Genomic DNA, 16,095 nt, shown 5'->3' on the forward strand with positions numbered 1-16,095 from the left:
CAGCCGCACCGTTCACTCCGCAGCCTCGCGCAGCCCCGGCGAGCTGGCAGGATTTGGCCAAGTGGGATTAGTCACAGCTGAAGCCCAGATTAACCCTAGCCTTGGGTTTGCAAGAAGGAAAATGTAATCTAGTTCCTGGCAGATCAGAGAGCAGAGCTAGCTGCTCGGGGATAAATCCGGCAAGGTTCTTCACCTGCTCTAGCAGCTGAGCTCCTCTGAATGTGCTCCCCGATGTTTATTTCTTACCTACAAAAGGCATATTCTGTAACTGGCCAACGCTGCCTGCAGATTAATATTTTGCAGACAAAATGTGCTTCAAACACTATTTTCATGGCAGACTGACAATTTCATGCTCTTCAGGATTTTGTCTTATCGGACCTTCCCCGTGAAGCGTGGAAGGTACCTTCCTGCGGGAGGATAAACCCACTATCTCATTACCGGTCCATGTAGCCGATGACAGAGCCTCTGGTTTCATGTCTTTTCCCTAGACATGTCCCTCCCTGCTAAGCATCACACTAACACCGTGTCTTCTGTCGCCTCTTACTGAGCCTTTTTTCATACAGTGAAATGCAGGCACAGACTTGCTGCCAACTGAAAATCCACCTTCACGTGTGCAGGTCCAAAAGCTGCAGGCTGCCCCAAAAGGCTCTGGGTCCCAGCCGGGGGGCCAGGAGCAGAGGGAAGACCATGGACACCAGGTCTGCAGGGAGGATGGTGCGGCCAGCGCTGCAGCGCCAGAGCGGGAGCGTGTGCTGCCCGGCAGACGTGCCAGCGGAGCCGTGTCCGGCTTCTCAATGACCGCTCTGCCATGGAGCAGGCTGCTGGCACACCGCAGGGCGCCGGCACCGGCAGGCGCTCAGCGCACGCCCGCAGCTGCAGGAGTCAGAGCTGGAGGGGGAGAAGGTGTGATATGTACCTGGCTGCGTGCCGAGACCCCACCGCGCCGTGGGCACGGGCAAGGGCCACGGAGCTGTGAGACCAGGCGGCAGGTCCCTGCACCGCCTGCCCCATGCCCCCTCCCAGAACCCCCAGCCCTGCAGCAGGACAGAAGCGGGGCTATCGTCCTTCTGTCCCCACTTGGCTGCCCCAGCAGAAGACAACAAGAGCCATTTGTGGGCAGCAGGTCCCAGCCGCAACGGGGGCCGAGTCGCAGGAGCGTCTGCTGGGCTCCGCTCCATCCGAGGTGCAGAGCTCAAAGCCTGAAGGCAGTCCATGGGAGCCAACTGTTCGGGCCATCAACGCAAATACCCGCCCCGAAAAAACACGGCCAGCTCACGAAGGGTTTTTGACTGCAAGTGTCATTCCACATACAGCCCAAATCATCCCAGATTTCCCGTTCTTTGTATATTTTTATAGCATCATAGGATTTTTTTGTTTGTTTGTAACTGAGAATTTGTCCTAGTTCAGTTATTACACTCCAGGATTACCTTCACCATCTGTACCTAAATTCTGAAATAAGTTTGCAGAAACCTCAAAGAACAAACAAAACATTTTTCTTATCTGAAGTTAAAAATCCTGAACTCTTCATATCAATCTCATTAGAACTGCATTCCCCTTAAAGATGTGATTGTTTGAAAAGGTATTTTTTAACTTATTTCTCCTGCTGAAAAAGAGCTGGTGTCAGTAAAATCCCACCAGGCAGTTTACAATTTTCCTACTTTTCCCAGGAGAAGTGTGTAGAAGCACATCCATGTTACCAAACACACATTCAAAGCAATCCAAACCTGTTTGATAATTCTGCCCGGCACATTGTTTTTACAGCACGTCTAGACACAGATACCAGCAGTGTAATTGCTGTGGAAAAAGAGATGAAAAAAAAAATCTGAAAGGTCAATTCTGGTCATTGGCATTTCAAGGCGAGTTTACAAATATCAAAAGGATGAATAATGAGTTTTCACCAGAAAAGAAAGAATTCAACTCATGACCTGGGAAAAACAAAAAAATGAGAACAGCAGCGGCAAACCGGGCTCCTTCATTTCTTTTCATGTACCTGCAGAAGGAAGCAGGCAGAGGTGCAGGCAGCGCACGCTGCCGGGTTGGGTGCTGCTGCTGGCTTGGCCAGAGGGAAGTTCCCGCTCTGCAGACTTGCTGCAGCCGTGCCACAAGCGCCCCGTCCCCACGCCCGGCCGGGCCCTGCTGCACCCCGCAGCCGCGGCACGAGGCGCTGGCGCTGCCCGTCCCTGGGGGAACCACCGTTACCGGCACGGTGACTTCGGAGCCCCAGCCCTGCAGACTGGCCGTGCCTCACCAGGAGACCGAGCCAAGCCCTTCCTTCTTCATACAGGGCCTTGCTCCAAGAGCGACAAAAATCAAGCACCTCCAAGGCAGTACACCCCACAGGTCCCCAGCACGTCCCAGACCAGCACGGCGGCTTCCCAGAGACGGCGCTGCGTGGCGGTGAGCCCAGTGCTGCCCTGCTCGGGCAGAGGCGCCAGGCCACCAAAGGGCAGCCGAGCATGCAAATGTTACACATTGAGCTGCTTTAGAGCAATGTAAGCAACTAATGAAAATGGGAAAATCCTTTTTTTCTTTTCATTTCTGTGGCAATGGTTTGACAACGATCATTTGAAATTGATTAGTTCTGCCATGTGCATTTTATAGCCAAAAAAAGCCAAATGTTTCACATTACCTTGTCATTTAAATGATAATGCTTTGGAGAATGTATACAGGGAAAAGACAGACAAATCTCTTTGCTGGGGCAGAAATGCAGCAGCACAGCAGTCCTTCTCCGAAGCATCCCCCATCCCTTTCCCTCTCCCGTCACACAGCCCACTCTGGGGCGGCCTGTTGCACTGGGGTGCACTGGATGCAGCAGGAACACAGCACAGCTTCCCCCAGAAACTGTGCCCAGGGGCCAAGAAATCTGAGCGCTTTGGCAAAATGGGAGATACAAAACAGGATTTATGATGGATTTTGCTGGAATTGAGAGAGTGAAGCGGTAGCTCTTAATCAGAGAGAGCTTTGTGACAGCTACAAACACTAAGAACTGGGCACACCAATGCACCCACTCATTGCACCCACATCTTACTTGGCCTGGGAGGGTCATTCCTCGTCCAGGGAGGTGTCCAGTAGAGACCACAGAAAACCACCCTCTGTACCACGGCAATCTCCTGAGTCCTTAATAGCCTGGGTGAGACACCACCCTGCTGCCCAGAGCAACTGGTCCCTGGGCTCGTTAGGTGCACACCAGCCAGTCTGCAGGGTGCTTCCTTACTTACCAACATTTTAAAGTGCTTGGGGCAGAGGTCACCTGCCTGGGGCAGGGAAAGTTGTTCCCAAATGGTACCTGAGCTCCCCTGGGCTTCCCTGGGACAGAGGAGGGGAGGCAGAAGCAGCCCCTCCTGAGAGCCCCCAACCAGAGCCACTGCCAGCCCCGGGGAGCCCCGGCTGCTCTCCTGCTGCGGATGTAGCTCAGGAGCAGGGGACTCGGTGGGGTAAGAAATGCCAGCCTGGCTTGAGAACGCACAGTGGCCTGATACAAGAACATCCTTCAGCAGCAGCCTCCACCCGGCACATCGGGGAGGCAGAAGGCCGTCCCTGTGGCGCTTGGAGCTCAGGCGTTAGGTGCCAAGGCAGCGCTGGCAGCACAGCCTGCTGCTGCTTCTTCTCTTTAAACAAACCACGTAAAGATCAGACCCTCTCTATAGCAAAGGGAGGCCCAGGAGCTGTCTCTCCCGGCCAGTTCCCCCAGTTTTGCTCATCAGAGGCACAGGCAGCGTCTTGCCACACACAGCACCCGGTGCCCGCAGCCTCCTCCTCCTGGGGGGGGACGGTACCAGTGGGAGGATGCACACCAGTGTTTCACCGCAGTCTGACTTGCGCTGTGAGGGATCAAAGCAAACACATTCTCTATTTAAAAAGATTTAAGCCCTGGATATTATTTGTGTTAATTATTTCCTGCACACATCCCATGGCGTAGGTACGGCTGTACACCGAGCGGCACTCGAGAGCTCACGGAGGCTGTTAAATGAGGCCGAAGGGCTGTAGCTATTAGACTGGGGGCTATCCAAATAAGCAGAGCTCTTTTAATGACAGCAAAGCCTTACTTTACAGTCTGAGCAGAGTTAAATATTCCTTTTGCACTACGCGGGTTAGAAATTCCTCAGAGAACAATGCTCATCAAGTACATTTAAACCATTACAACAAATGGGTAAAGGATGATTGCAGCAAGGTGGTTTTAAAACCCTTTTTTGCTTGTCTGTGGTTGAAAATTAAACTGTGGATGGATGTGGCTTTACTCCAAAGCGTGAGCATCACAGGACAATTAAACGTCAAAGATACACCAAGCTGCAGCAAAATGGTTCCAGCTATGTAAATATCTGTCTAAGTAAAATCATCAAAACATTAGATCAAACCGGTGCTGGCGGAAGACTCCTCAATCTTCCGTCCTCAGGGACAGCAGGCATTGCACAGGCAGATACTAATAACCATAATACTGAGCGCTTACATCTCAGAGGTGTTTTACTTTTTCCCATTGCTGTGAAGCAGGAGCCGTACGTTCCCGCGGGGCTGCTCGCTGGAGAGCGGGGAATTGCAGCACCTTCTCTCAGAGCGCAAGGGAAGACACCCAAGTAGCAAACTTCTCCAGCCATATGGCATCAAGCTGCTGAATAAATGGACTGAAAGTAAAACAAAGGCTGAAACTTTCGAGGCAGACAGGGGACTCCAATAAATAGTGTCCAGTTCTCTGATATTTCAGTATGACTTTCTACAGGGAAAAAAAAATCACAATTCCCTCCTTCCCTGACAAACTCCAGCAACCGCTGCTGCCTCCATCCACCCCGGCAGTGCAGGGGCGCTCCTGGGATGAGCAGGGACGGGGCAGGCAGGTGCCCGGTGGGATGGGCTGGCTGCCCCCACCCCAAACATTGCCCCCGTCCGCTGCAGGGCTGGCCCACATCCTCGGGAAATCCCCAGCACCGCACTGCCCAGGGCTGGACCCGGCACCGGCCACGCTGGCAGCATCTCTGCATCCCTTCTCCTTGGGGACACCCCGCTGGGCACCAGCAGTGACGGATGGGCTGGATGGTGTAACTTCAGGTTGCAAAAACACCCGGGTTGATTTTCGGCTCCGCTTCAGCCCTGCGGTCGCCAATTCAAGCGCCAGGATGCGGTCAAACGCAATCGGCTCACGCCAACAATCAGTAGCGAAGCTAAGCACGGCGATTATTTATTTATTTTCATAGCCACATCTCCCACGCGCCCCGCCGAGGCGTCATTACCCTCATCGTGGGCCCCGGTCGATCGACAGCCGCTTCCTGCCGGCGCAGCGGGAGCAGACGGGGGCGCAGAGAGGCAGGTCCGGGATGGGAGCCCGACCCCCCAGCTCGGCACTCCTGCATCCACCCAGCACCCCCCAAGCAAACACACACGGGCTAACTGCTCTTCCCACCCCAGTGCCTGTGACACAGGTAAGAGAGGAGGAGGAGCAGCTCAACGATAGCATTAAGCCCCTGGGGACACACAGCACTGCAAAGCCAACGTGAGCAGTGCTGCAGGGAGGGCGGCAGGGCCAGCACCATGCGCAGGAAAGGATGCAGTGCCACACGGCCAGGGCCACCCGCCGTGCTCCTCGTGGCCTCCCCTCGCCCAGGGCCACCCGCCGTGCTCCTCGTGGCCTCCCCTCGCCCAGGGCCACCCGCCGTGCTCCTCGTGGCCTCCCCTCGCCCAGGGCCACCCGCCGTGCTCCTCGTGGCCTCTCCTTGCTCAGGCAAGGGGGAACCCACCAGCGGGTCTGGGCAGATGGGGCTGCGGCACATGTCCCCCCGCGCTCCCCACACCCGCCAGCGCGGGTCTGACCGGCTGGCGGCCACCGCAGGCGAGACGCATGTCGTGACACCGACAGAGCTGATAGCCAGGTCAACTCAAAAGACAAAAATGCATTTTCCAAAGGTTAAAAAGTTTCATTTCAAAATGTCAAAACTCAGCGTTCCCATAATGAAATGTTTTGCTTAAGAGGTTACGTTGATGTTTTGGCAGTTCTAATACCGTTTGTGTTGGAAAAGAAAAGAAATACACATTACATTTATCCTGGACTCTTCAGTTGCTTCACTTCCTCCAGAAATTCAGTGTTCTTAAAGAATACACTAGCAATAAAAATAAATCAATATTCAAAAATTGCTCCTTTGAGAACGCTGACCTTGCATTTGCTGTTCTGCGTGGTTTCCAGCGGCGCGTTAGGCTGTGCAGGAGGCCCCCGGGCACAGGACTGACGCCGCGAGCCGCCCGCAGCAGAGCTCGGCACGGGCACTGAGATGGCAGATCTAGGCAAAACTGTGACCTGCGTTTCCTCCATAAGCCTAGGGCTTTTCCAGTGCGTTTAGCCAGAGAAGGAAGCACTAACTGGAGTAACACCCCTTAGCACTGCCGTCTTTTTAAAACCTTCCTCCCAGCCCTGCAGAGGGTTGATAACCCCAGCTCTGACATCCAGATCCCGAACAAACTCCTCCAACGGGCTCTCTAGGTAACGGCATATTAGGCTGGAAATGCTGCCTGAAACATGACAGCAGATACATATACACATGAAATAAAATGTTTTCTTGCTCAGTAAAGAAAAATGCCTGCCAGCCACCAGGAGCAACTCAGTATGGAGGTGAGAATTAACTACCTGTCTGGGGTTCTCAATGGCTTCATCTGCAATGGAACTGGAACCCATAAAAGTGAGCCAAGGGTAATCATAGCAACAATTTCATATATATAAATATAAAACCCCCAAGTACTCAAAATGCAAATTCTGACAGGATGTTAATAAACTACAAGCTGGTCTGGTATGATTAATATCATGACAAAATTACTGCATACTTGGCATTTCTAGGCCTATGGGTTAAAGGAGTTATTGTCTGTTTCTGCTCTAATATCAAGCAGTGGGGTGCACGGCTTCTCCCCGTTGGCAGAGGGACACCCTGCTTGCTGCTGGAGCCCACACACTCGGGGTCTCCAGCGCTGCCCGTACCAGCTGCCTGTACCCGCTGCCAGAGCTGCCGGAGCTCCCTGGGGCGCGGGGTGAGCTCTGATTGAATTAACAGGGCGCGCACCGCCGCGGGCCGGAGCTGGCTCTTTATATGCAAATTAAAGATCATAAACAGCTATCCCAGGGCAGCACTGGGGGAAGAGCAAATTTGCCGGCACTGCTGGCCAGGCGCAGCCAGCTCCCAGGGCGGCAAAGCGATGCCCAGCAGACGGGCGCTGCCGTGCCCGTGTGCCTCCCCTTGCCAGGCTTCCCTGCACCGACGGGCGCACTCCCGGGGCACAGGGGCGGCTGCTTTAATGGGGTCTGTGCATCCATCCCCCTTGCAGTAAATGGAAAACATAGCCTTAGGTGTTTACATTTGATTCGGGAGGCCGGTTTTAATCTCCTTAGGCTGGGAGGAAAACTCATTTAGAGAAAGTACTTATGCTCCTGAAGCAGAAGTTGCGTGAATGCACTAAGAAGGGAGAGCTCATTAACCACCTCCTCACCAGGACGGGCATGCAGGGCGGCGCAGCAGCAGCACCATGGCACTGGGGTACCTGACAGGAGACGAAATGCAGCGCTTTGCGGCACGCCTGCCCAGGGCCAGCAGCAGCCCCGGCACCGCTCCAGTGGCAGCTCCCTCCTCCACTCCCATGCCCACACACCAGCCAAAGCACCGGCCTCCGAAACAAGGAGCACCCCCCCTGCCCTCCCACATCGACCTACTGCGTCAGGATGGCATTACTGGTACTGCGGCCCACAGGTGAGACCGGCAGCAATTTTCATCCAAGACCCTGAAGAGAAAGGCTCCTTGACAGCCTTGGTCTCCCCACACTCACCCGTAGCATGGTGATCATGGAGGGGTCTCGGAGACGGCCGTCGTCATCCTTGAGATTGTATCCCTCCGGTCTCTTGTCCCGCTCGCTGACCTTCCATAGCTTCACAGTCTTATCTGGGGGGCAGGAGAGAGGAGAGCATTACGGCTGGCCGCTCCCCGAGCCGCCCGCTGACGGACACGCCAAGGCACTCCACTTGGTTTACAACAGTGAAAAGTCTGCTGCGTCCCCACCCGCAACTTGCTGAAAGTGGTTACAGAAGATGGACCTGTCACCACCACACTTTATCCCCAGAGCTCTGGTTTTGCTGTTCCTGCCAGACAACTGCCGGTGCTTTTATTGCAGATGTAAGGAGATGGTTGAACAACAGAACAGAACCATTGGATTAATGGAGAAATAATAGGAGAAGTGATTTCCCAGGGCTCAGAGCCTCAGAGGTCATGCCCTGAATGCTGGCGTTCGATATATCGAGTGATGGGGCCGAGTTACCCCCAGAGGAGGTGACGAGGCGCTGGCACCAGGACGGGGCAGCTCGGGCAGCGCAGGGAGGCTGAACCTGACGACCCGGCAACGGGCCAGCACCACGCATGGCTGCTCTGCTCCTCCCTGCCGCCGACATGCGCATGTTGCACGCTTGTGCACACACACAGACACACTCACCCCTTCCCCACATCTGCACACTCACTGGAAAGCCAGCCGAAAGCAGACTGCCACATAAGATTTTTCCTCCTACGTTTCCTAGCTTATACGGCAGTTATCCAGGGGCCACCGGTTACTTTTCAAGAGTAATTTCCAAATTAATTTAGCTTCTAGTAATTGGAAATGTGTTAAATACCAAGGATGCACGAGCTCTCCTAATTCTATCCCCGCTAGCTGCTCTAATTCTCCTCCTCTTTGACCCTCACGCTGCGAACACCCCTCGGCCATCCCTGCTGACCCCCGTGCCGGACGTGCCGGCCCCTTCGGAAACACGAAAGGAAGGACAGGGATGCCCGAGGGTGGCTCCAGCTGGGTGTCACCCTGCAGGCGTTGGGGTGCCGGGGGTGCCACCCGTGCTGGCAGCAGGCGCTGGAAGCTCTGCACGGCTTTAAAGCTCATCAGGCACAGGGTGCCACGAGGTAAATAATTTTGCTTCCAGTGGAGTTCATGCAGAAACGCAGCGTGCAATGAGCGGAGCAGAGCAATGGGCGATTCGAGGTTCCAGCAAGCTGGCTGGCACAGCAGCCCTGCAAAGGAGCAAAGCACGTGTGGAGTGCAAAAAAGCCTGCCTCCAGCAGGTATAAACTGAAGGAATCCATCTACATTTTCCAAGAAGGAGCCTTACTCCATTATCGGCAGATGTGACTTGAATGTGGAAAGTCTACAGAAAATCATCCGTCGGAATGACGGCACAGAGTCAGAATGCACAGAGCAGGATGGGTTGTGCCTTCCAAAGACTAGTGATGAGCTGCGAGATACCATGTCTCTGATGATAAAGCAGATAATCAGATCCACAAGACCTGCTCTTTTCTCTTCTTTTCTTTTTCTGCTTCCACCATTGTAAGCTGTCCCTGGAAGCTCCCCGAAGGAGGTGAAATGGTGCCTGTAACTCACTCAGAAGTCATCCTGACCTTCCCCACCCAGAAACTGCACAGAGCCCGGCATTCACTACGGACTGAAGGCAGCTCCGAACTCCCCCGCTGCAGCTCCCTGTCCCCTCCTGGCGTCCCACCCACCCTGTGCCACAAAGCCCCCAGGGGAAGGAGCCCCAGGAACACGTGGGTTTATTCTGAGTAATGGTGTTTTCTTTCCTCTCTCCTGGCAGAGACTCTATCAGTAGTTTATCATCACTTCCACCAGGTTTCATACACAACCGTATCATCCATCTTCATTTTCTCCTTTACACGGCAATTCCAATAGAGTGCCATTAATTTTGTTTTTATTAACCCACTTTACTTCAGGGGGTTTCTATATATAATGTTAGTTTAGCAGTAAGAACAAAAAGAAACAGCATAACATGGGAGTATTTCTAAAAGAATCATTTTGATAACCTGCTAGCATATGAAACACCATCCCAAATGGAAAGATAATATCCCTGTTAATCAAAAAACTATTTAAAAACTCAATTAACAGAACATTATGCTCTATAATTAATCTTCATTGCATTTCAATGATTCTCCCCCCAAATGAGTTTAATAAGTCTTTGAATTTTATTACAATGATCAATAGAGTCAATTCTATAATACAAAGTAAGTTGGTTATGGAAGATAATTAGACCCCTCCTTTTCCCCTGAAGTAATTAAGTCACATCCATCTTAAGGTCCCATTCATCCCAAGTAATATTCCTGGATCCTCCTGATATTTATCTGAACATAACATGGAACTGCTGAGTTAAACGCAGCTGCAAATTGAAACAAATCAGCTGCAGTTTTTTAAAAAAAAAAAAAAAAAAGAGTAAAAAAAAAAGAGTTCCCAGGATCCAAAAAATAAAAAATAAAAGTTGTCAGCAGGGGTAAAAGACTCCCTCCCTTGCAGGGAACAGCTACTGTGAAATAAGGACAAAACCTCGTGCACGGGAATCGAGCTCTGCCAGACAGTTTTGGACCCATTCCTGCTCCCCGGTGACACCCGTGTTACCCTGAAGGGAGTCGACATTTTTTTAACATATATTTTTCCCGAAGAAACGCTACAGAGAAGGCCCTGTCTGGCTGTCGGGGCCCAGGGATCCGAGGCGGTGGGACGGCAGCGCTGGTGTGTGCCCAGCCGGTCCGGGCTGCCCACGGCCGCGGCCACGTACCGTTGGTGGAGAGCAGGAAATAGGCTGCGTTCTGCTGCGGGAGCCATCGTATCTTATTGATCTTCTCCTCTATCTCCAAACTCTTCAGGTAATCGAACTCCGGCTCGTGGCTCTGGAAGGTGCTGTAGACATTGTACTCTCCCCTGCGATGGGGCTGGTTTTTGCTCTGCAGGAGGGGGAACAGAGAGGAGTTTAAGGCACACAGAGTGAGAGAACATTTTCTGTTGACTCTTTGGTTCTCTAAGGTTTGTTAAGTGACGGCGAGCGCCTGGTCGTGGTGACACAGCACAGGTCTGAAAGCCAAGGCATGGCCTCTTCTGGCACGGCGGCTCCCACACACTGGTGTGCTTGGCAGGAACGGAGCAGGAACAGAGCGGGAACGGAGAGGGAATGGAGCCCACCGCGCCGGCCGTCCCTGGTGATCGGCTGGGACCGAGAGCCAGCTCCTGCCGGGCGCCGAAACCAGCCCCAGAGGAGCCGCTGGCAGCACGCCACCTGCACAGGATAAGCAGCGTTTGCCCCGCAGGTGCACAAATATAAAGCAAGAATAACGCAACCAAGAAAAGGACGCAATGTCTACAGGAACTGACGCTGCGTGCCACGGCTCAGGGCTCAGACTTGTAAGGCATCCTGTATCTACAAACCCCACGTGGTGAACCACCCAGCACCAGGCTCTGAACGGGGCTGGGGTAATTAAAATGAAAACTATCGTGGAGATGAACTTCCCGCATGCAAATGAAGCGTTTGGGTGGGTGAAGCCCCACTTGTCCCCTGGAGTGTGGCACTGCTCCAAAGCAGGAGCTGAACAGAATACACCCGGTGTGATGCTAGGAAGCTTAAAGTTCAAGAAAAGCAGTAGAATAATAAAATGAGAGCGAAAAGAGAAATGAAATAGTGCTGGAAAGGTTGATGAAGCGTCTATGCGTGTAACCTCTAACCAATTGGTTCTCTCCAGCATATACAGAAATAATTTTGAGGCTATAACTTTGAGAAAAATTTAAAACCATCATCGGACCGTGACATTTTTCATGGCCAGGCCTGACTCATCCCTTCCACCGTCAGCAAACACACCCACAGGGGAGGACAGCTCCCGCCGGCTCAGACCGTGCAATGCCGCCTGCACGGTGCCAGACCAGCTAACCAGGACAGCTTCGGAAACGGCGGGGAAAGCCCAGCTCCCCCGGGCCAGGCCGGCTTTGTGCACGCCAGCACAGGCGCCCGTGCTGAAGGCCGAGCACTCACCACTCCGGCAGAAGGCTGGGCAGACCGCGACCTCAAGGTTTCAACAAAGAGTTTGTTAAAATTTCCTGGGGTAAAGTGTTTTGGCAGGAAACATCCATCTACGTTTCATCCATCTACGCTTTCCGGACATTTTGGCGGTGTGAGAGGGTTTCTGGGAGATGGTGTTAGCTAAGAGACGGACACCCGCGGCACGCTCAAATGTGCCGGCCTGATCCAAGTTACACCCGGCTGCAGAGAGCTACAACCAGAGCAAAAGGATGCAGGAAATGCAACGTGGTTTTGGAGGGTGTTTTACAAAATGAAATCTGGTCCTGCTTATGTTAATAGTTGCTTTTCAGTTTGGAGTCTGCCAGGAGAAACCTGAGGTTAGGAGTGACACAGACGGATTAGGAAACAGCAGGAAGCTTCTCTTAAAAGGATAAAATGGGCATTTTGCATTCACTGGCACTTACCTCCTGCTCACGTTGAAATATTACAACACGGCCCCCCTTGTCCCCTGTTGCTAGTAATTCTCCAGTGTGGTTGAATTCTACTGTAGAGATGATGTCAGCTGGAAAGAAGAAGACAAAGACAATTTAAGTAACCGCAGACTGGCTTTCACAGGCATCTAGAAAGCACAGCTACATGCCTTGTCAGTGCTTCGTCCCCTGGGGCATCTCCATAAATCTCCGGTTTTCTATTGTCTATAATAATAATAATGGCCACAGCATTTCTGAACTTTGCTGTCATGAACCAAGACCTGCTCGGCACTCCGGCCCCCTTGCCCTGGCCCGCACCCCAACGGCCGAATTCAGGGGTACTTCCATCTCCGCGCTGTGCCTGTGCCGAACGCAGCCTGGGGACCGCTGCCGGCAACGGGGGCGCAGAGCTGGGCAGCATGGCATGGCACGGCACGGCATGGCATGGCACAGCATGGCACGGCACGGCACAGCACGCTCCCCTCATGCCCTGGGGAGCTGCCCCCACCACTTCGGGTGATGCAATTGATTTCTGGGACCTGGGGAAGGCTCAGTGCCGCCTGGCACCCCAGCACCTCGCCCCAGCACCTGCCAACGGCACCCGTACAAGGGACAGGCTTTGCTCCCACCCGGCTCTTCTGCTTCCTCGCTCCCCTCCAACACTTGGGGAGGTGGTCTGCCTTCACCCTTGGAGGAGAGGGAGCAGACGGATGAAGACATCTTTGTATTCTCCACCCGAACCCACCAGGCAGAGCAGCCTGGGTGACCACATCGACTCTGCCACTTTCCTCCGCCCGTTGCTGAATCTCCCATCGTCTACCAAGGTAAATTAAAGTGACGCCTTTCAGCCCTCTGTCACCCCAAAAGCCAGCATGCTCGCACCGCTCCCCTTCCCCACAAACCAAAGTGCCATCACCAGGAGGCAAAACCCCTGAGGAGGGACTGGTGCTCGGCTGCAGTAACGGGGGAGAAGCGAGGAAATGCTCACAGACTTGTAACTTGTAAACGCTTTAATCTGCAGTGTTTACCCTTGAGGCAAAGCAAGCAGGAGAGCTGCTAATGATTGGATTTATTGGGCCTATTTTTAGAAGAATGTCAGAGGTTAATTCCACGGCAATTACTGCCCAACTGGTGTTCACCCACTGCCTGGAGTGCAGCTCTCCACCAGCACAAAGCTGGGGAAGGGGAGGAACAGACGAAGCCTCAGAGACCCAGTGCTGGGTGCAAGATTGATTTTGCAATGAACAGCACTTAGCTATGATAACAGCCAGCTCATTCCTGCCATGAGGGCTGACAGCATTTGCATTTCTTTTCCCTCTCATTTCTGCAGTCCACCTGTACTAACAGGGTTGCGCAGCCCACGGCTGCAGCCGCCGCAGCTCTGGGAAGGGGCAGACCCCCTGCACCGGCTGCGGCTGCAAACACCGGCTGTGCACTCAGGCCACCGGCACCACCCAGACCGCGGGCACCGGCACCCTTGGAGCTCTCTGAGCACCATGATGATTTCTCTTGCTTATTAGCTCTGTCATGTGCCAGCGGAGAAAACATCTGAACCACGTAACCTGAATTGTCCCTTCTCCGTCCTATGATTTTTATCCCTCTCGGACACATACTAGAAAGTTACCACAGCAGATGAGAAAAGACAAGGAAGAAAAGGCCATCAACCCAAATTCAGAGACTGGCACAGACTTCTGCAGCTGCTGGGAATGCTTCTGACGGTCTGTCTTCCAGGACATCAGCCGAGATAGCACCCACCAAGCGCACACCCCGCGCCATGGCGTCTCCCAGACGAGGCATCTCAGAGCCCCTTCCACAGCCGCAGGCTCCCCCAAAACAACACACCTCCGCCCGGGGATGGTCCCTCAGCCGAGCGAGTGACTCCAGGAGGGTCTGGGGGTCAGAACAGCCACCAGCAGCAGGCAGCACCCAGGCAGCCACCCCTTCCCAGTGGTGCAGGGCACTCGCCAGCACACACTGCTGCTCACTGGCACGCACCGCGGCTCACCGGCGCACACCGCTGCCCTCAGCCCGCCCGCAGCAGCACCCCAACCTCAGGCACACCCAATTAGGCAGGCGGCTGCCGAGCCTCAGTTCACACAGGCTTCTCCTCTGCTGCTGCCCATGCGGGTGGGCTGTGTCTTCTGAGCCATGCCAGTGGGGAACCGGCCCTCCAGCACGGAGAAACCCGGGACACAAGACCATCCCCAATTTATTCACGCTGTCCACCGCTCTATGTCTTCAAGGGGACTTCCCTGCTCACTCTCTGGATCTTCCCTGTCCCTGACAGCGTGCAAGGAGCCCACCACGTCTGCTGAGCTGTGAAAACCCAGATGGCTGCAGGCAGGTGAGTGATGAACTCTGGGCTGCTCCTATTAATATTCGCGCTTCTTCCCCATATTGTCCCACCTCTCCAGCGTGAAGCACATCTGTAGTGACACGCGAACGCATTCTGAGGTTCATCTTAATTCATTTACAACACTTGGTTGCTGTGAATGGATTTAGGGAGACGATTTCGCTGCAGACGAAGATGGCACTGCAGAAGCAAAACCCAAGAGGCTAACAGTAACAGCCCCGTCCTGCCGAGAAGGGGTTGCGTGTGCCGGGGGCTGGACTGGCTGGCATTGAGCTGGAAAGCTCTAAGGCAAAGCACTTTATTCCCTCTCATGGAACCCTTCTGCCTCAGACTGCCTCTGTGGGCAGCAGAGTCTGCCAGAAAGGTTTTAACCATCTGCTACTAACGTTAATAAAAAGGCTGAAAAGCAATGCAGAAGGGCCGAGCTCTGCTCTCGCTTACACCGGTGAAGAGCCAGGCTAACTGCGGTGGAGCTGGCTGCAGCGCTGGGCACAGACAGCATCTGTTAGGGATTTCAGCCTTTTGGGGTTAAAGTTACTGAATGGATCTTGAACTTCTTCAGATCATCTGTTCTTCCTCTCTTGGCTGGGTTTGAACTATCGGTTAAATATTGTTCCCATTTAGCAACTGGGAAAACAGGTCATGGAAGGTTTTCAGGGTTTTTTTCATCTGGTTTCCCTTAGGCAATGTAATCTACACATACTTCTTGGTTGCTTCCGTTGTTCTTGCACACTCTTTAAAACCTCTTTGTTGTAGTTTAACCCCAGCCAGCAACTAAGCACCACACAGCCGCTCCCTTGCTCCCCCTGCCCCGCTCCCAGTGGGATGGGTTGGAGAATCGGGAAAGAAGGCAAAACTCATGGGTTGAGATAAGAACGGTTTAGTAACTAAAGTAAAATATAATACTAGTAATAATAATAATGAAATACAATAATAATTGTAATGAAAAGGTATATAACAAAAATAAGAGAGAAATAAAACCCAAGAAGAGACAAGTGATGCACAGTGCAATTGCTCACCACCCGCTGACTGATGCCCCAGCAGCAATCCACCCCCCCCGCCAACTCCCTGCCATTTATATACTGGGCATGACGTTCCATGGTATGGAATAGCCCTTTGGCTAGTTGGGGTCAGCTGCCCTGGCTATGCTCCCTCCCAGCTTCTTGCACACCTGCTTGCTAGCAGAGCATGGGAAACTGGAAAGTCCTTAACTTAGGATAAGCACCACTTAGCAACAACTAAACCATCAGAGTGTTATCAACATTATTCTCACACTAAATCCAAAACACAGCACTGTACCAGCTACTAAGAAGAAAATTAACTCTATCCCAGCTGAAACCAGGACACTCTTTTAACAGATTGCCTCTCTGCCAACAGGTTTACAATCCATTACTGCATCAGATGACGTGATGCACAGCCTCTGACCTCTAGATCACCATTTCGCATCCAACACAGACTGAAGGCAACCAGTCACCATC

At 53.1% G+C, this 16,095-nt stretch overlaps 1 protein-coding gene across 3 annotated transcripts in view; it reads right to left on the reverse strand.

Moving 5' to 3' along the window:
• The window catches only part of PPP2R2B (protein phosphatase 2 regulatory subunit Bbeta), a 116,929-nt gene that overhangs the window by 16,570 nt on the left and 84,264 nt on the right, over positions 1 to 16,095 (reverse strand). For all 3 annotated transcript variants that reach the window (XM_050905192.1, XM_050905193.1, XM_050905191.1), the window contains 3 exons: positions 12,259 to 12,356; positions 10,565 to 10,730; positions 7,792 to 7,904 (listed from right to left, as the gene is read on the reverse strand). In XM_050905192.1, coding sequence (XP_050761149.1) covers positions 7,792 to 7,904; positions 10,565 to 10,730; positions 12,259 to 12,356 — 377 coding nt within the window. The remainder of the gene's footprint in view (positions 1 to 7,791; positions 7,905 to 10,564; positions 10,731 to 12,258; positions 12,357 to 16,095) is intronic.

This window comes from Gymnogyps californianus, chromosome 14 (genome assembly GCF_018139145.2).
Source record: "Gymnogyps californianus isolate 813 chromosome 14, ASM1813914v2, whole genome shotgun sequence".
Lineage (NCBI taxonomy): Eukaryota > Metazoa > Chordata > Aves > Accipitriformes > Cathartidae > Gymnogyps > Gymnogyps californianus.